This window comes from Sinohyriopsis cumingii, chromosome 8 (assembly GCF_028554795.1).
Source record: "Sinohyriopsis cumingii isolate HCF-2022 chromosome 8, ASM2855479v2, whole genome shotgun sequence".
In the NCBI taxonomy this organism is placed as follows: Eukaryota; Metazoa; Mollusca; class Bivalvia; order Unionida; family Unionidae; genus Sinohyriopsis; species Sinohyriopsis cumingii.
The window spans coordinates 120,786,310-120,807,253 of record NC_142968.1 but is presented as its reverse complement, the minus strand read 5'-3'; the positions used below and the strand labels follow the sequence as shown (position 1 = coordinate 120,807,253).

Below are 20,944 nucleotides of genomic sequence, written 5' to 3'. Positions count from 1 at the left end.
TTTTGGTGTGTCGTCTAGAGACGTCTCCATCTAAGCTGCAGCTATTAAGAACTCTTAGTACGGCTTAGATTAGGGATAGACGTGAAGGTGTGGAAATGGTACACTACCCCTTAATATGCGAAGTTAAAATACTTGCGTGATGATGTATGAATCGTAAGTCAGAACATGGTCAGCAGAACACAGACAAGTAAGTGTACTCGTTCAAACCAGAATTCCAATATAAAAAGCAGATCTTTAAATATATAAATATTATGCACTTTAAGACTGCTATTCTGTTGTGTATTTATTTCTTTTCTTCGATGTGAAGGGGCTAAATGTGGCCAGCCTTTGTAGCTGCGATGTTCTTCCTTTACTGCTTTCCCGTATCTTCTCTCTCTCTCCCTCTCTCTCTCTCTCTCTCTCTCTCTCTCTCTCTCAAAACGAAATAAGCCAGTGTACAACAAATGGATGGAGTTCATAAGGTAGTCAGACAGGTGACTAAAGTCACACGATGAAGTTCATACAGTAGTCAGAGTGACCAAAATCACACCATGAAGTTCAAACAGGAGTCAGAGTGACTAAAGTCACACCATGAAATTCATACAATAGTCAGAGTGACTGAATCACACCATGAAGTTCATACAGGAGTCAGAGTGACCAAAATCACACCATGAAGTTCAAACAGGAGTCAGAGTGACCAAAATCACACCATGAAGTTCATACAGTAGTCAGAGTGACCAAAATCACACCATGAAGTTCAAACAGGAGTCAGAGTGACTAAAGTCACACCATGAAATTCATACAATAGTCAGAGTGACTGAATCACACCATGAAGTTCATACAGGAGTCAGAGTGACCAAAATCACACCATGAAGATCATACAGTAGTCAGAGTGACCAAAATCACACCATGAAGTTCATACAGGAGTCAGAGTGACCAAAATCACACCATGAAGATCATACAGTAGTCAGAGTGACCAAAATAACACCATGACGTTCATACAGTAGTCAGAGTGACCAAAATAACACCATGACGTTCATACAGTAGTCAGAGTGACCAAAATCATACGATGAAGTTCATACAGTAGACAGGTTGACTAAAATCGCACCATGAAGTTCAATCAGTAGACAGGTTGAACCACACCATGAAGTTCATACAGTAGACAGGTGGAACCACACCATGAAATTCGTACAGTAGTCAGCGTAACCGAAATCCCACCAGTAGACACGTTGACTACAATCACATCAAAAAGTTTATACAGTAGACAGGTTGACTAAAACCACACCATGAAGTTCATCCAGTAGTCAGAGTGACCAAAATCACATCATGAAGTTCATAAGTAGTCATAATAACCAAAATCACACCATGAAGTTCATACAGTAGGCAGAGTGACTAAGTCACACCATTAAGTTCATACAGTAGTCAGAATGACCAAATTTACACCATAAAGTTTATACAGTAGTCAGTATGACCAAATTTAGACCATAAAGTTTATACAATAGGTAGGTTGACTAAAATCACACCATGAAGTTCATACAGATGTCAGAGTGACAAAATGTACACCGTGAAGTTCATACAGTAGTCAGAGTGACAAAATTTACACCATGAAGTTCATACAGGAAACAGGTTGAATAAAGTCACACCATGAAGTTCATACAGTGGACAGGTTGAATAAAGTCACACCATGAAGTTCAAACAGTATTCAGAATTACCAAAATTACATCATAAAGTTTATACATTAGTCATGTTGACTAAAATCACACAAAGAAGTTCACACAGTAGTCAGGTTGACTAAAATCACACCATGAAGTTTATACAGTTGTAAGTCTGACTAACGTCACACCATGAAGTTGATGTAGTATTCAGGTTGACTAAAATCACATCATGAGTTTCATACAGTACCCAGAGTGACCAAAGTCACACCATGAAGTTCATGTTGTATCCAGGTTGACTAAAATCACATCATGAATTTGATACAGTATTCAGGTTGACAAAAATCACACCATGTCAAAAGTTCATACGGTAGTCAGGTTGTCTAATATCACACCATGAGGTTCATACAGTATTCAGAGTGACGAAAATCACACCGTGAAGTTCATACATTACCTAATCACATTAGCAGCTCGAATTTCATTTTGCTTCCTGCGAACCCTACCCTTACTGAAAAACTATAATACGTCTTTTTATGTGATAAACAATGAGAAACATCCCTTACAAGTTATCTCCCCTGTCTTCCTCAACGCAGCTACCACAGCTACCCATATGTAACCAGTTTCCAGTTTACCTTAACGCTGTAAAGATGAACTGCCAGGAATCCAGTTTATCCGCATTGTGATTCAACCATCCACTTTTTCATTTCAGTGGTATAGTAAGTCAAAATGTATTATATGATCCATACACCATTTTTGTGAATTCTGGTGAATTTAGTCATATTTTTGGCCATTGTCGAACCTTTCGTTATTGTCGAGTGTGAATTCGATGAGGAATATGCAGTTTCACTGATCAAATATTTAGGGTGTTGTGTCTATCAATTATTACATTTAAAAGTCGTAAAGTCGTTGGGACAACACGGTTTACATGTATTATATATATATATATATATATATATATATATATATATATATATATATATATATATAGTTTTGTTTCTCTTATTCATTACTTAGACTGCAACCAAGTGCAAGAAGTGCAAACGCTTTAAGGCCGTGGAGGAAGGACATAACGGAACTACCAGGCGATGTTTTACAGAAGAAAATTTACCTTTGCTTGAAAAGAGCGGTGGAGATAATGTGAAATGTGCATACACATGGTTTCTACTCTAGATCATTTCTGGTTAAGAATCCAATTTCAGGTGATCGATCTAAGCAGGATGAACCATTCCCCCTCCCCCTTTTTCAAGATAATGATGGCACGTACTTTCATCTTCTAGGGGAGTACGTGATTAGTCTTGACATTTCCAATGAGTACTTCCATTCCAGTCACTCTGACTACTGTATGAACTTCATGGTGTGATTCAGTCACTCTGACTAGTGTATGAACTTCATGGTGTGATTCAGTCACTCTGACTAATGTATGAACTTCATGGTGTGATTCAGTCACTCTGACTATTGTATGAACTTCATGGTGTGATTCAGTCACTCTTACTATTGTATGAACTTCATGGTGTGATTCAGTCACTCTGACTCCTGTTTGAACTTCATGGTGTGACTTTATTCACTCTGACTACCTTATGAACTCCATCCATTTGTTGTACACTGGCTTATTTCGTTTTGAGAGAGAGAGAGAGAGAGAAGATACGGGAAAGAAGTAAAGGAAGAAAATTAAAGCTACAAAGGCTGGCCACATTTAGCGCCTTCACATCGAAGAAAAGAAATAAAAACACAACAGAATAGCAGTCTTAAAGATCTGCTTTTTATATTGGAATTCTGGTTTGAACGAGTACACTTAATTGTCTATGTTCTGCAGACCCTGTATCTATCATAATTCGTTAATGAGTCGGAAAGAGGCTAGTAGAGTACACAAAATGGAATGAAATACGAAATGGGTTGATGACTATAAAATTCTTTATTTCGAAATTAGGAAGAATTATACAGTGCATAAATATATAAAAGTATGTATATAATTAACACAATTTCAAATTTTGAACGTAAATTTAAGAAAAGAAAAAAGATCATATTATATTTAGGAACAAAATTGAAGAAGATATAAATATTGTTTAGAAAATAATGTCCCAAATTAACCTAAAATAACTAAAACATGGTGTTTGTAATAATAATAATAATAATAATAATAATAATAATCACTTTTTATCTCAGTAGATGCATTTGAGAAATCTACACATGCATACTGTACTGAGATTCTGGCATAAAAGCGAATTCCGACCACCAACACACTGCCCCAGCAGATTTACTTGACTTGAGCACCTTTGGATTTCAATGTTTTCTCTTTCATTACCTATTTACAAAGCCAAATTGATTGACAGTTATGTATTGCTAAGTTTTATCCTGGATTACCAGTTTTGAAACAAGGATTTTCGGCAGTACTCATTAAATCCAACCAAAATACTGAGAATGCAAATAAAATTGTTTAGCCTGTACTCAGACTTGAAATGTATGCGTCAGTCACCAGGTAATTGCTACAAGAATATGAAAAAATACACTAATTTATCTGCAGAAAAATATACACAATGCTTTCCTAAAGCAGGTTTCTTGCATATGTCCATACATTTACAAGACCATTTTTAGTACTGACTGTTAATCAAAGTCTCCGTCTCATTACATCAATAGATCCCAGCAAAAGCTATTTTATAATCCATTAATACTAAAATAATATACACTTTACTAAAATTTAACAAAATAAATAAATCGCCTTAGATTGGTTTTGGAATGGCCGTTTTAAAAATAAAATTAATATGGTAAAAGAGCTCTACCTAACCTTTGGAGAAACAAAAATTGAAACTGATACAGTAAAGTCCGAACCGTCAAATCAGCCTGTGACTTAACTTCAATGTAAAAGTCATATAAAACCAAAGAAATAAATGAAATCAGAATATACAAAATGCCACGGAATTGCCGGATGTATCACGAAACGAAATTACACAATAAAAGAGAGTCCACCACGAAATAAACATTTAACATTTTGGTAAACTTTTTATATCTAAACACAACCACATTAGGAAATAAAATATATATAACAAAAACAATAAGATTTTGACAAGGTTGGAAACCAGAAGTTAATTTCAGTTCGTAAAAAATTGGTGTTAATTAAAATGACCCTTAAGAAACACTGTATTTGCATAGGGAATAGTCAATTTTATCAACACCTCTCATGTAAGAAAAACCTCCATGTCACATTGGGAATAGTCAGTTATATCAAAACCTCTAATATAAAGAAACCCAAGTCACATTTGGAATAGTCAGTTATATCAAAACCTCTAAAATAAGAAAAACCTCCATGTCACATTGGGAATAGTCAGTTATATCAACAACTCTAATATAAGAAAAACCTACATATCACATTGGGAATAGTCAATTATATCAAGACCTCTAATATAAGGAAAACCTCCATGTTACATTGGGGATAGTCAATGATATCGACCTCGAAAAAAATTCACTTGCAGGATCATTTTGCTGCGAAAAAATCAGTTCAACAGATTGTGAACTCTAATTACTTCATTTAGATGTAAAAAGTAAACAACAAGTGCAGAAACACGGAGCGTCGGAACCAATCAAATGCATAATGATAATTGTACGACCATGACCTGAGATTTTACTTGAATTACCATGTATGTACGAAATTGTATGCACACATCGCAATTATTGTTGATACTTTATATTATTCTAGGGTCCCGGAAGGCCGAATGGTCTAAGCTCTCGCCTTTACCGATCACCGTCATCTTATGTACGCGTGGGTGCGAGTCTCGGGCTCGGCCAATGTGGGTATGTGAGAAAGTTTGTCAGTAGCTTCCCTTCGGTCGTAGGTTCCTACTGGGTTCTTCCTCCACCAGTTATACTGGCCGCCATGTATAGCTATCATGTGCTGAAAAATGTCGTTAAATACAAAATAATAAAAAAAGTAACTTTATTGTAATCCCTAAGAACTAGCTGTAAATGCCACGCAAAGAAAAATAAATTTCTGAAAAACGCAGTATCTACTGAATGTCAATCGCAAGTTCCACTTTTAGAAAAGGAAACTGCATTATACTGCAAGAACGAAGACTGTAAAATTCACAAATATCTTTTCTCATAACATTTGAAGATAATTGCCACAAACACACGTCCAACGTCCGGGGATAAATACTGCATATGGAGACATTGGAATCTGGCGTTGTGTTCTTATGTTGTTAATCCCAGATTTGACAGCTTTAGCCGCTGCCATCCTGCAAAACAAACAATAAATGACCTTAAATCATTCGGGGATTTAATTGTGTGATGTAGCTGGCATGGGGATGGAGTCTCAGGAGAGATGCTGTAAATTTTGCCATAGGACGTGGCTGATATATTGACAGGGCAGGTAATAAACACATTATTGAACACTTCAACGTAAATAGGGAAGGTTGGTCTATTTATGATTGACCTAACTCATAACCCTTGATTTTCTCTCGACTTCTTAAACTTCTGCGTATGCATTGGTAATATCCGAAAGTCGAACTGCTTGCTTGATTCACATTTATTGCCGTCATCTTCGTATCATCTCTACAGAAAAAAAATGGAAAATGGAAAAGTAATGGAATATTTTCGCGATTCTATTTGACTGCTTGCTCCTCAAGTTGACGCATGCAGTTAGCTTCGTCTCACGGCTCTGGTCAGGAAGGGCACTGGAGAGTAGGATATTCCCAGAATTCCTTTCCGTTCCGGAAGTGACTCGCCCTCAACCGGAAGAAATTCGAACCTTTGAATTAGTGCGGCTAGGAGAAGAAATAACTCCATACGAGCTACACTTTCTCCGAGGCACACACGCCTTCCGATGGAGAATGGAATGTGTTCCTCAGGCTTTGTTATGTGACCATCTGCATCTAAATACCTTTCTGGTCGGAAAATGTTTGGATCTTTAAAGGTTGAAGAATCCCGAAGTACAGAATCAAGGTTTATAAGGATTGTTGTTCCTACAGGAATACGGTATCCCCGAAATAGGATTTCTTTCGATACGGCGTGGGGCACTGCAAGGGGAGCAACGGGGTAGACCCTCAATGTTTCCATTATGGTGGCCTCCAAGTATGAGAGATGTTCTTTATCTATTAATTGGGGCAATCTTTCTCTTCCAACTACTTGATCTATCTCCTCGAAGCACTTCTTCTGAATCTCTGGAAAGTGAAGAAAATGTAGTAATATCCATCTTATACTCGTCGCCGTTGTTTCGCTCCCAGCACCGAACAAATTACCGATCGAAATGTATAATTGCAAGTCAGTAAAAGTGGAAAGTTCGCCCTCTTTTTGTTTCCTTTTGCGAGCCTCGGAGATATAGAGGTCAGTGAAGTCGCGCGCAAACCCTTCCTCGAAAGTGCTCTTATGATCTTCAATTATACATTTAAACCACCTCTTAAATTCTGTTGAGATTTCTTTAACGTATCTCATTTTTAAAGGATCCCCAGGCAGATACTGAAGTAAAGGAAAACAATTCACCAGAACACTTGCATTACCAAGAAGTGTTCCTGCTTGATCCATTTTATCCAGAAATTCTCTAAAATTGGCGTCTGTATGCTTGAATCTTTTTCCAAATGCTATCTGTGAGATAATGTTGGAAACGCATGTATTTACTATGCCCTTAGGTTGGAATGGTTGGCCATTTTGTTCTTCAAAGATATTTAACAATTCATGAGCTTCCTCCAATATATTCTGTTCGAATGACGAGCGCCCAAAACCAAACTCCTGCAACGCGTTCACAGCAAATCGGCGGTGCTCCTTCCACTTTTCTCCAGAAATGAATATAATTCCACTGTTTTCGTTCAGCGTCTCTGACAGGAAGTTTCTTGGCCTGTCTGAAAAAAAGCGACCATTTTGAACAAGAGCTTCCTTGATAGCGCTATAGCCATTGATTACGATCATCAGTTGACTGCCCATATAGAAACTATATATGTCTCCATATTCGTTCCGAAGTTTCCGTAGACACTCGAGAACATCCTTGTTAACAAGAGAAAGAAGGTTACCAAATATCGGGAGCACGGGTTTTGGGAATGGTGGAATATCAGTTGGTAATTTGGTTATGTAATATACCGACAGAAAAACCAAGAAGAAAAGAAACGCTGTAGTTACGTTGACACTGTATAAAAAATCCTCAGACATGATGTACGATTCTGGCTAGCTTGTGCTAGTATCCGTTCCTGTCACTTTTAAGGCCACGTGGTACTCTCATATAAAAATGAAACACAGTAACTCATAAGTACAGTGATTGATACACTAAGTTTGTTTGCACTTCTTTTCCTGCTTATGTAGCGCTGAAGACGACGTACAGTCCTTACCGAAGTAGGTGCATATATGGCATGAAGTCTTGTGCGTAACAGTGTAGTTGCTATGCATTTGGGTCAGTATTGTTGGCATTTAACCTTAGTCGTATCTTCTCTATTCATTCCATGTGGGCATGAATATTGACATAACTAGTTACAAAAGAGTGACGTATCGATTAATTAGCACAAACCAATTCTTCTGTTACTAAGAGCCGTGTTAGCGACTCATAAAACTCGTTTGTATTGTTTCATTCTTCGTGTTTACCTTATGGATTGGGATTACAGAGACTTAATGTAGAGAAGAGTATAAGTTGCTTAAATGTTTCACAAATCAGTGAAAACTACGGATCATGTGACTGGTTAAAATAATGCTAAAACAGTCTTAGTTTTGACATCAAGATAAAAGATGTGTGAAAATTTACTAATTCTTCCTAATTATTTAGCTTATTTAATCACTGCCCTCCACGGTTCCCATATCACCAGAACCCCACTGCGGGATCGCCTTGGCATCCATGACAGCCCTAATTCTTACTTTTACCTTGCACTGGTGGCGTTGTTCGAGTACACGAATTCAAAACACTTGTGAGAGAACAAAGACAGCATATTCGTAGAGGTAAAGAATGTGCATAAGATGGATGTGATGTGATTTGGATTTTTAACGTAGCTTTAACAATTTTTTAGTCATATCGCTACGATGTCTGCAGTGTGACAGTTTATAGTGATGTCTAGCACTGGGTCATCATGCCGCAGACATGTAGCATGATGTTCCACCCAGTCACATTATCATGACACCAGGCCGACCAGTCCTAACACTAACCTCTTAATGCTGAGCGCCAAGCGAGGCAACTGTTAGTACCATTTTTGTAAGTCTTTGGTATGACTCAGCCGGTGATCGAACCCACGATGGAAAATATGGCACTACGTTGGGTTTCATGAATTTTCAGGTAACATTACACAAGCGTAAAACTTACCCGTATAGCCACGTACACTGTAGCTATACGTCGTTCTCACTGTGTCCTTTAGGGGTGGAAACGTCTTCAAGAATCGCCTTGAAAATTAGGTCTTGGGACTATGTAATATACATATATTCAAACGTTATGAAAGAATTCTGTATTTGTCTGACACACGGGCGACAAAGGCCCAAGATATATTCGATCCAGCATATGGAAGCAAGGTTTAAGACAGTACTGGAGCAACATATCCGAAAATACCCAACACAAGTAGGCACCATTGTTACAGATAGTGCAGGATTATTATATAATATTTCATCCTTGTACTATATATTAGAATATATTTCATTCAGAAACACACACACACACATATAGATAGATAGAAGCTGCTCGTGTATACGACATTGGTCTATACTAGCCAATACTAAATAAATAAATAAATAAATAACATTAGTAGCAATGTGACATCCACAAGCAGAACTCTGTTACCTATGGAGGTTTGGGGGGGGGGTGTAGTCGGGAATTAAGTTTTGCAATACATTTTTCCAGAATTAAAAGTTTTGTTTCTTCTGCGTTGCAGTTCAGTTGTAAACGACGCTAATTACAATTCAGTTGATTGTGCGCAGCTATAAGCTATAACAATGATTGGTAAATGAAACTCATGTGACCGCTACGAGGCAATCACGTTGGCCATATAGAGCTCGGTTCATCATCGTAATGGCGTGATAATAAAAAAATAAACCGATCTGATTACACTATCTATACATGTCAATGAGCGAGTGCTCTAGATTTTTAGAGTAGCTTTTAAATACTTATATTCATATACTACGATGTCTGCAATGTGGCAGTTTGTTGTGATCTCTTGTACTGGGGCATCATGCCGCAGACACGTAGCATGATGTCCCACCCAATCACATTATCCCGACACCAGGCCGATCAGTCATAACACTAACATCTTAATGCTTAGTACCTAGCGAGGCAGCTTTTAGTACAATTTTTTTATAAGTCTTTGGTACGTGGCCGGTAACTGTTAGGTACTTGTCGACGTAATAATGAGTTCAGCAAACATTTTTGAACGCACGTGTTTCCAGTACAGTACATTTAGTCTGTAGTTCAGTCAAGTATTTAAACTTGCTTAATAAGTAGGTTATAGCGTTTAGCCGTGAGTACATCCTCGATGTTCATTCTATCTGGAGAACGCATACTTCTTTATTTGGAGATACAGTATTTACGTGGCTCCCGGACTCTTCCTCTCTTATCCCTCCTACATTTTGTACCCTTCCAAGCTCCACGTAAATCGATATGTGAATCGTCGTTCAGATCCGCTCTTTGTGGGTGGTAGGATTATATGCCTAGGTCAACAAGAGCTAATTTTGTTAAAATGTCTCAAAACCAATAATAGCGATATAGGCCTACTAACGCACTGTGAGAGTTTTCATTAGTTTTAAACCTTTAAGGTAAGGCACAATACAGCACAGGTGGGTAGTCTGGTTGTGAAGAAATGGCTGCAAATTATGTTCAGATTCATTCAGTTAAGTATAATGCACCTTTTGACAGAAATAAAAAGAATTCCATACGTTTATGTCCACAGATTTTGATGCAGTGTATAGCAATATGGAGTATGTATCTAGTGAAAATGAAATGTCGCTGACAATTATCAATAATCCGTTTCGTGGCAAGGAGAGGAAGATTTTGAATAAAACTTGGAGATATTGAACATAATCTGTTTTTCTGCACATAGTGATAGCAAATAGAAAGGATTCTAGTTAGTCCTGAGGAGCCTTGATGGTTGTTCATAAATAAAATTGTTACGAAGGAATGTACGAGTCATAAGAAGCATTTTATGACGAAGACAATATCAAAAGTCTGCATGTATTCTGGTAATAATAATAATGACATAAAGCTAACCCAAACATTACGATGTTCCCCAAAATGAAGAATATGGAATGTTCATATTCTCTACTCGCGCCGTTTTATACATGCCGCACGATCTGTTGTACCACAATTGGTAATTGAGTTCTCTAAACTTTATTAACTATTGAATCCTGAGTTTAAATCTCTAACCACTTTCTTAGTATCATAATAATGGGTTGAAGACAAAATGTACGAAATCTAAGACTTTTGTATAATATTTTCTGTGTTGTAGACTGCCAGCCACATTTAACTTCCTCCTTGTATCTTGGTTTCTAAATCGCCCATGTCTTTGCAAATGACTACACTGTACAACGATACAAACTAAATTATCGAGTGTTCAGATATCATACACAAAACAATATAAATAATTAGTTATCACGAATACAGAAAATGTAACTAAATCACAACTAAATTGTACATAACTAATTCTACACACATGCGCCAATTCTTTCTCTATACGCGGAATTTTCGAAAAACCGTAGAATCCAATGTGGAAAGCTCATGGATATACACATGTCATATTCATCGTCATTATGCATATTGCGTCATACTTCGCGATTAGTGACAATGGTTACATCTACTAGAACTGTACGAATTCCATCTTGTAAAGTATGCAACTGCTCATATGCCTTACCTGATCAGTTTGTAGTTTTCTTCAAATTTGGCTTTTCATTCTTACTCTTGGTCTGCGGGAAGTGCCTTCTCGCACACTATTGGAAACATGTACCACAAAGTAAATAGTTCTCATACTTGAAATTAAATTCATTATAAACCCTAAGCATGCATGCATATAATGTTTATTTATAATAAGTACCTAATGGCAAGTACTTTTCATTATCTGTAAATGGGTATTAAGAACGAAACACTAATGATATCCGAAGATATAACCTTTGGCGGATTAATACTGAACGATGTACATGCTGTGAAAATTGACATGAATAAAGTAAAATGTAAACAAGAGTATAAGTCATTTCATAATATTTATTTCAGCAATGCTTTGTAATTCTCTTTGCTATTTTCAATACCAACCACAACTGTACTTTCAATATCGAAAGTTTGATAGCCATACGGTTACATGTTTGTGTGTAATATGACGATCGGTCAAGGACCGGGTTGACAGGAAGAAGACCAGTATTGCAGTCCCATTACCTGGCATCATGATGTTTGCCACGTGCATTGTACGTAAGGCCAAAAGTATTTGAAAAATGTAACGCTCGTTGCATCTTGCTTATTGTTCGTGCAACAAGATAATTACAATGCAATAGCTTCAAACTATCGTAATACTGTGATATATCGCGCGTAAAATACAATACGCAGTTGCCTAATTTAGCTTTTATAAATACAGTTTCCCCCACAAGATTGGTCCTGGACATTAAAATGACAGCTTTTCTAAGTTAATAATATATAACGTTAAACCCATTAGTACTTCACGTGATATTTGGCTATACAACACATATCCACCCGTTAGGCAAAATTGTATGCATTGTGTATTGGGATTTAGACAATGACTGTCTTCAATATTGGCACTACTGACTAAATCTATTTTTGAATAGGTCATAAGAATGTGCCCGATCAAAGACAAGCAAAATGTACATTCTGGCACTTTGGAGGTGGGTTTACCACTAGAGGAAATTAGATGCCTAGTTTCAAGAAATGAATGTAACATATAACCTTTATCGTTTTTACTTTTCTGAACCACTTCTTTCGGCAGTGTAGTGTCATTACTGCGGACATTATTATTAAAAATGAAACAGCCAGCTATTTTGAAAGGCACTAAACACTCTCTGCTGCATTCGTGGACAATGCGAAAGCCTTCAGTACAATATGACCGCTCCGATGGTCTAAGTGGTTAGAGCGTCCGCCTTGGATTTGAAAGGTCGAGGTTTCGAACCCCGGTCGAGCCATTCAAAAGACTAATAAAAATGGTACATCTAACTGCCTCGCAAGGCAATTAGCATTATGAGATTGGTGTTATGACTGATCTTCCTGGTGTCTGGAATTGTGACTGGATGAGACATGATGCCACATGTGTGTGGCATAATGCCCCAGCATAGATGTTATAAACGTTAAAATTAAAATAAAAAACGTAAAAAAACGCATTTTTTTTCTCAATAAATAAAAAACGAAAAAAAACGTTCCAGTAGTTTTTAGGCAACACAGAAATCAATATTTTACTCATTTACACGCTACATACCAGTTTTAAAGTTTCAGTGATACAAATATGAAAAAATGTCAAAAGTTTTAAACCGTAGTCCAGATAACATTGAAAATTTTTTCACTCAATGTCGTTATCACCATCTGACTGATCTGACCACTCTTTGGTTTCCTCCATATAATTTATATTGTCCAGCTTTTCCTTTAGGCGAAGATTTGCATGCACAAACACTACATCTCGCACTCTCTTGCACTGCATACGGTTTTGCTTTTTCGTGTGAATGAAGTCATATAAAAAACGCAAAAAAAAATAAAAAACGTAAAAAAGCGCGTTTTTCGAGGTAAAATAAAAAGCGAAAAAAACGTTTTTATCATCTATATGCCCCAGTGCTAGACATCACTATGAACTGCCACAATGCAGACGTAGTAGTGATATGACTGAAACATTGTTAAAGCTACATTAAAAGTGGAAACTCACACACACACACACACACAGACACACACACACACACACTCATTTAAATATGGCATGATGGACTTATCTACAAGCTTTGGTCTTTGGAAATGAAATGAAAAGTGAGGATGGATTAGTAGGTTTTTTTTCTTCTATCGAGATGTTAAGGTCCTCGTTTCGCTTAACGGCCAAAGCTCGAAATCATGCTCAGCCTGTGGTAAGTCAAGGAAGAACGCTTTCAGCCTGGCTTTTCTTAGTCATGGAAAACAATGTAATATCTTTATTGGAGTCAACAAAATTTGTAATACAGGTTGGTACCTTAAGTAAGTGTTCCACTGGCTAATGACACGGCGCTGCTATCCTCATCAATTAATGACACGGGTATTCTGCTTCGAAACCTGTACGACTTTGCAACTAAGTGGCGACGGTGACACAGTGCTGATGAAATCAATGTTGTTGTATTGTCAAGGAAAAGATTCTAGCAAGAAGCTTCGTTCGCCTTCGGAGATACTCGGAATCCTACGGTTTCGTCAAGGACATATGCTTGGGTTACTCTTTCCTCGGACCTTTTCTAATGTTGTTGTGATGACAACTGCTGGTGAATAAGGGCAGGTCTGCATTTTATTCCCTTTCAGGGACTGACATAAGAAAGGATGGTATGACTTGTTATGTATAGTTAGTTTACATTGTTAGTTAGTAAGTTTATTATTTATTTTTTAGTTCATTATATGCTACTGATAATGTGACATTGTATGTTGTACTTGACCTTGTAAAAAATCAAGTTCATTTTTTTATCTGACCTGAATTATTGATTTTGGTTTTGTTTATCTCAATCTGATTCTTGAACTTTGGAAATTCCCGGTGAATTGCAAGGTCTATCTCTTGTTTACTATACAGGTTATATATTATAATTTTAGCAACATACTTCTAATTTTAACTAAGATTTTATCTTGTAAACATTATGAAACTTGGAGAAGGTTATTTTCCATTAGGTAAAGTCAGGTAGAAGACTAAACATCTTGTTCACTGGAAAATTATTCATTCATGCTCTAAAATCTTGGAAGAATTGATTGTATTATGTTGTGTTCAATAATACATTTGGGCTGGAATTTATTTCTGCAAATTATTTAATTCAAGTGCTTCTTCGCTGGAAATAGAAAGGGCTCTAAAATAACGTTTTTGTAAAGACTTGAATTTACACTGAAATTTCAAATAAGGATTTAATTCTTTGATTGTATTGTTGTGATCCAACAAAAGACTGTTGGCACATCAGCATTATACGGGCCACCAAGGGCACATTAACACCTTCAGCGTTGGATTTAATTTGGATTTCCACATAAGATTATTCAGAACTTTAATTATTAGGACTTGTATCTATAATTCTAGGATTATTTGAGATTTAACTCGCAAAACCGTAAGTTTCTGTTTTTTACATTTTGACTTTGTATTCTAAGGAAATAAATTATTTGTTGAATTTTAACAAGCCAGTCGTTTCTCATTCTTTTCTATTACTTATTTTAGGACAACAGAGTCGTAATACCATACTGGTTCCAAAGTTTCTGGAAACACTCGAGAACATCCTCGTTAAGAATGGAAAGAAGATTACCAAAAAATCGCATGTGTTGGGTATCGTAGAATATCGGTAGGCCATTTGGTTACGTAGTGTACAAAACAGAAGCAAACATAAGAATACCTGCACCGTGGTTTATGTTGTCACTTTGTAATAAATCTTCCAACACGATGGAAAATTCTGAATAACATTATTGTACTTTATACGCATATGATGCCCCCGTTCATAGCTTGGGGCACTATGGTATTGTCACATGAAAATGGAACCTGGTAAATGATAGGTAATTCCCTACTGAACACAAAATCATCTTACCGCTTTATGTACACTTCTTGCTGCCTATGTAACAGTGAATGCCCTATACATTATTCATAGATGTCGGTTACAGGTACTTATGTACTTAACACCGCGTCAAGCTTACATATTTACTTACATTTCTACCCACCTTTGCAGTAGTGAGAAATGCTATGCAATCTTTTTCTTTAAGTCGGCGAGTACATACAATAAAGACGTCACAATACAGGGGCGAATTTTTGTAAATATTTTGTGTGGAGGGGGATTCGTAAAGACGTTGGCGATAGATCGGTGACTGTGTGACGAAGCCCACAGTGTGTGTCCAGAGAATGAAATCCCCTGCATTTTAAGCGTTTCCAGGACACACGTGTAACGATCTAAGAGCTAAAAAAAAGTCGAAAGGAACCTTCTGGTTTTTTTTTTTTTTTAAATCTCACATGGCCTTCTCGTAGTTTAGAAGCGGATGAATGTAAACCTGGTGTACATGTAGGTAGTAGCATGTAGGTTTCTATTAGTACCAGTTCTTGATCATATGTGGCTTTGTTTATTCATAGCCGCATTAATGTGTCGTATCGATTACCAGGCCCACAAGGAAACTTTTGTATTAAAGCGGGTTGATAAATATTCAGGTAACTTGAGACAAGGATTCAAGAGTTAGTCATATGCATAATAAAGTACACTATTTATACACGTTCTTGTTTAATTTTCCACTGGGGTTGGGGTAAGCACAGGATTTTCTTCCAACATTTTTGTTCTTTTACCTCAATATTATTTAGTTTTTCAAATAATAATAATAATAATAATAATAACATATTTATTATTATTATTATTATTATTATTATTATTATTAACCACAATAAGAATATTTTCTTCAGTTTATTAAGAGGCGGAAAATTATTTCGCAAAAAATTCCAGCCCCTCCGCCATCTAGAAAATTAACTGTTCAGTCCCTTAATGCCTTATAGCTTGTAATGGTGGAGCATACTTAGTGGGCTGACCAATCTAAAGTTTTTGTGGTTCCATGGATCTTCTTTCGAACCAGATTATTTGTTTTCTTTCACCTCAAAATAATATATTTTTCAGCTAATACAATCGAAATAATCAGTAATTTTCTTGAAATCGGAAAAGAATAATTGTCAAGCATGTGCCCTCTACCCCCATTGTATAATTAAAAAGTGGGTACCATAGGATTTCCTTGAGCATTGGGATGCTGATCAAGAAGCATATAACTCGTTAGATGTGACGCTGGGACGACTAGAACGCCGATTCTGCATGGCACAAAGACGACTAGAACACCGAGTCTGCGAGCTACACGTGTTAAATTATTCTGTATAGATAACATATCTTTCCATAATTCTTACAATACAAAAAATGTGCGCCCTTCTGATGTCATTGGTATACAAAGTTTCCAACACTGGTAAACAAGTAACCAAATAATGTTTTATAGCGGGTTTATAATGACGTTGAGAGCCATTGTGTGTTTTCTCCCTTACGAGGATGCAGTAAATGGCTTGTTATTTTTACCAGAATATGCACCACAATTATAAACGAAAAATCCAAGTTCAGCTACTTTTACTTAATTAATCACCCTTGAAGATTTAAATTTATTAAACAAAACCTTTCAAAAATACCTTTACAACGTTATGTTGGTGTATCGTACGACCGGGGTTGCAAAATTAAGTCCTAAACTTTATGACCGGATTAAGAATCAAAAACCCAGTTTTCACCTCAGCCAAATGATAAATTGCTTCAAATTACCCGGATGTCAAAACGCCCATGTATTACATGATGGTGGGGCGAACCTCCCCAATACTGTATCATTGCAGAGGCGGTGGTTTCCGAAAATCTACGAAAAGTTCAAAATGCAATCTGTTGATAGGGGCAATGATTAGTGTTAAGTTAATTATCTTTTTAGCATTTCCTGTCATTTCCTCCACTGGTATTTGTATTAGAATGTATTAAAGAATTGTATTGCACTGAACTTCGTGTACATGAGTATCTCCCATTATTAAACATTACATTTATTATTAATGATCGGTAAAAATAGTTGCTATGCATTAGACTAAATTTCGAAAATGAAATTAAATTAGCAAAATAAATGAGCAAAACCTATAAAAAATATTGTCTCACCATCAACAGTTTTGCAGGCGAATGAAACGAAAGAAACCTGGATGGGTATAAGGTTGAGAATGTATGAATTGGCCGTGGTTACCGTCTGTGCTGGTACCACTAGCACAGGGATATTTTGTTCTTTAATTAGGGAGACCGTGTCATGCAAATGAGAGATAACGAAGGTAGACTGGGCGTCTTGGTTATGTCTCAAAATGGGACGTTAGGTTCAACGCCAGTCTCATGAACAACGCTCTTGTTTCGTGAGCAGAAATGTTCATTAATTGTACCCAGTCCGTGAGTGTTCAGAATACGCTGACTTAATAAGTCCCTTTAGCCAAGCGGCCAACGCATAATGGGTTATTTCTTGCCTTTCTTGCCCTCAGAGGTAGGAATAATATTCTACAGATGATGTTGTCCTTGCATCTCAGGTAGTATGTGAAATCACGTCCTGCAGCGTCTCTCGGCAGATCGATCAAGGAGAGGGAGCAAATAGTTATTTGTTATTTGACTATTAATGTGTACCAGTTCTTAATAAGGAAACTATGTTGTGTCTGTACAGTTAAACAATTGAACAATCTGAACATAACCTCATGTAGTTCAGATACAAGAATATTGTAAGTAGGCCAATCTTGTTGCACGTCTTGTATGATAGCTGCTGCCGTGGTTCAAACTTAGACGAGTTTGGCCATGTCAAAGCCCATGTCGAAATTAAACAGCAAAGTCGGAGATTTTCTTATTCCGCCCAATATCGTCTCTTCCATGAAGTCTGAAAGTGTCTGAGATCGTAGAACTGTGTCCTTAAGCTGTGGTGATCTTCTCCAGGATTGAAGCTCAAAACTCCTTGTCGATCAGGGTATCAATGAAAGGAACCAGGAATAATATAGTTTTGTGGGGCATTGATGGAATACTTGCGATCTCAACTGCTTAAGAGGAATGGAGTTCGCTTTGACTTGTCTGGATGTGTCTGTTGTTAAATTGAAAAGATCGTTGATCCAAGAACTTTGATTTCAGTGGAGCAGTCAGAGCTCATTATTTAATTATCTTCATAATCAAAATTAATCTAGGGAATGTGTATGCACACATTACTTCCCAGCTGATTTAAAGAGCATCGATGGTCCATGCTCCTGGGGAAGTGAAGAAATGGTAATGTATCGGAGAGCTCCATAGGGCCCATACCCGACAGAAAGTTCATGGAGGAACAACTCTGGATGAATCAGATGTCCTCTCCTTGATAATGAGTAGGCATGGATATTGAACTTCCAGGCAAAATTCTTGTTTTGTTCGCCTCTTTTTGCAAAGGTATGTAAAACGTTACCGACTTGTCCGACAGTATCAAGACATTATTTACATGCATGTTTTCCAATCAGCTAGGCCGAAGAGCTGCAATTAAATTCCTTACCTAAGCAAAGACTTGTTTGATGTTGTAAGATATACGTTCGATGCGTTTGGGAGGAAGACTCCAATTTAATATGTGTTACGAGTTCCATGTATATCTATATTGATATAATGTTCAATAGGAATAAGGTTCAGCTTGCCCACACTGATTATCTGTCCTGAACCACGAATGAGTGAAATAAGGTTGTTCATGTCGTAAACCAAAACCAAACTTAATGGTTCGTAGGAATGCCGCCTTCTCCGCGGTGGACGTCTTGAATAGGATATGATCTAATATTAGGTCTTACTAATGGCCCAACGTAAAGGTCTTGGTCGATACCTTCTCCGATGCATGAAAGATATTCTTTATGTCTTTGGGAGGAAGAAGCCATGCTGATATATAATGAGGGTTCAATACATAAAAGGACAACATATTGAGAAGGAATTTGGACCGACTTCGCTCAGTTGATTTTCCACCAAATAATGAAGGAAGTAAGGTTGTTCATGTCGTGAACACTCATCTCAGCACCATTGTGGCGCGTCGTCCAGGAACGTAGCTATCTCTGAGGCTGACGTGCTGAACTCTTAGGTTAGACTGGAGCCTAAAGTGAAGTTGTGGAAATAGTACGCTACCCACCTGTATGTGAATCTAATACGTTTGCGTGATGTCTTCTGAATTGGAACATGGCGGTACGCGTCGGAAATATCAAGGCTGATTGCGTACTCGTTGCATCACACCCAACGAAGAACGTACTTGCCATCAAAGTGTTGAAAAACACAGCTCATCATCATATCTAACAATTTAGACGAAAGACTGTTGCGCATACGTAATAAACCGTTCACTAAAATATTCTAATTCCCCTCCATAATCCATGTTTTGGTCAACATGCACATGGCATAGAGGATATTGCACTAATGTATGTATGTATGTATGTATGTATGTATGTATGTATGCATGTATGTACGTATGTATTGTCGTAAAATAAGTAATACAAAAGAGTCAGAAGCAACAACCTTTGTACAGTTCAACAAATAATTTATTTCCCTAAAATACAAAATGAAAATGAAGAAAGACAACTTGCGGTATTGCGAATTAAGTCCCAAAATAAGCCTAAAATTACAGACACAATTATTAATAATAAAAGTTTGCATAAACTCTAATGGAAATCCATTTAATCCAACGCTTAAAGTGTTGATGTGTCTGTGGTGTTGTACCAACAGTCTTTTGCTGAAACACAGTAATATAATTTCAGGTTTGAATTCACTATAAATCCTAGTGAATGTCTCTGTTCAAGAATCTCATTTTTGTGAGCACTCAGAATTTCCATAGAAATTTGTTTTAATTGAATATTTTGAAGAAATAAATTTCAGTCCAAACGAGCTACTGGACACAATAATAGTAGAATTGATTCTACTCGAACTTAAAGCACAAATGAATAATTTTTCTAGTAACACGATTGTATACTACTCCAGTTTACCTCAGGTCACAATTAGCATTTTCTAATTAAACACTGTTATTTAATAGAAAATTTAAACATGGAAGGTTCTAAATGTTTACAAGATATAATGTTAGTTATAATTACAAGGTCAGCTAATAAAATTGTAATATAGAACTTGAAAGATGTCAGGTACGCCAGGAGAATCACAATAACCTCGACACAGACCCAAATAAACAAGTTTACTCCTAATAATTTTTCCAATATTAAACCAACAGAGAAAATATTTTAGCCATGTATTAGTGGTTTCCAGATTTAAAAATAAAATCAACAATTCGGGTCAAGTAAAAAATAAACTTGATTTTGGACAAGGTTAAGCCCAACATATATACAATAACATTTAAGGAAATAAAAAAAATATAAAAATTACTAATTAACAAGCAATGCTAATTATGTATGTATGTATGTATGTATGTATGTATGTATGTATGTATGTATGCGTGTGTGTGTGTGCGTGCTTGTGTGTGTGCGTGCGTTCGTGTATGCATGTATGCGGTTTAGTGGCACAATGACCTAATTATGACTATTCAGTGGAAGTAAATCTGGGTATCCCCCAAAAATGGAAAAAATAAAAGACAGAAAGGGTAAAATTATCCCTAAAAATAAGTCATTTTTAAAAAATATAAACCACGCTCTTTTAAACGTCCAGCACCTTTCTAGTCGTAGCATCATCATGAGACACGTTCCAAAACATAAAGAAACACCACT

The 20,944-nt window shown here is 36.7% G+C and overlaps 1 protein-coding gene across 1 annotated transcript in view; it reads right to left on the bottom strand.

The window, feature by feature from the left end:
• Positions 1–5,771: 5,771 nt before the first annotated feature.
• The window catches only part of LOC149794524 (cytochrome P450 2B19-like), a 32,004-nt gene continuing 16,831 nt past the window's right edge, over positions 5,772–20,944 (bottom strand). The window contains exon 2 of the mRNA XM_089969126.1: positions 5,772–7,598. Coding sequence (XP_089825252.1) covers positions 6,261–7,598 — 1,338 coding nt within the window. The 3' untranslated portion in view covers positions 5,772–6,260. The remainder of the gene's footprint in view (positions 7,599–20,944) is intronic.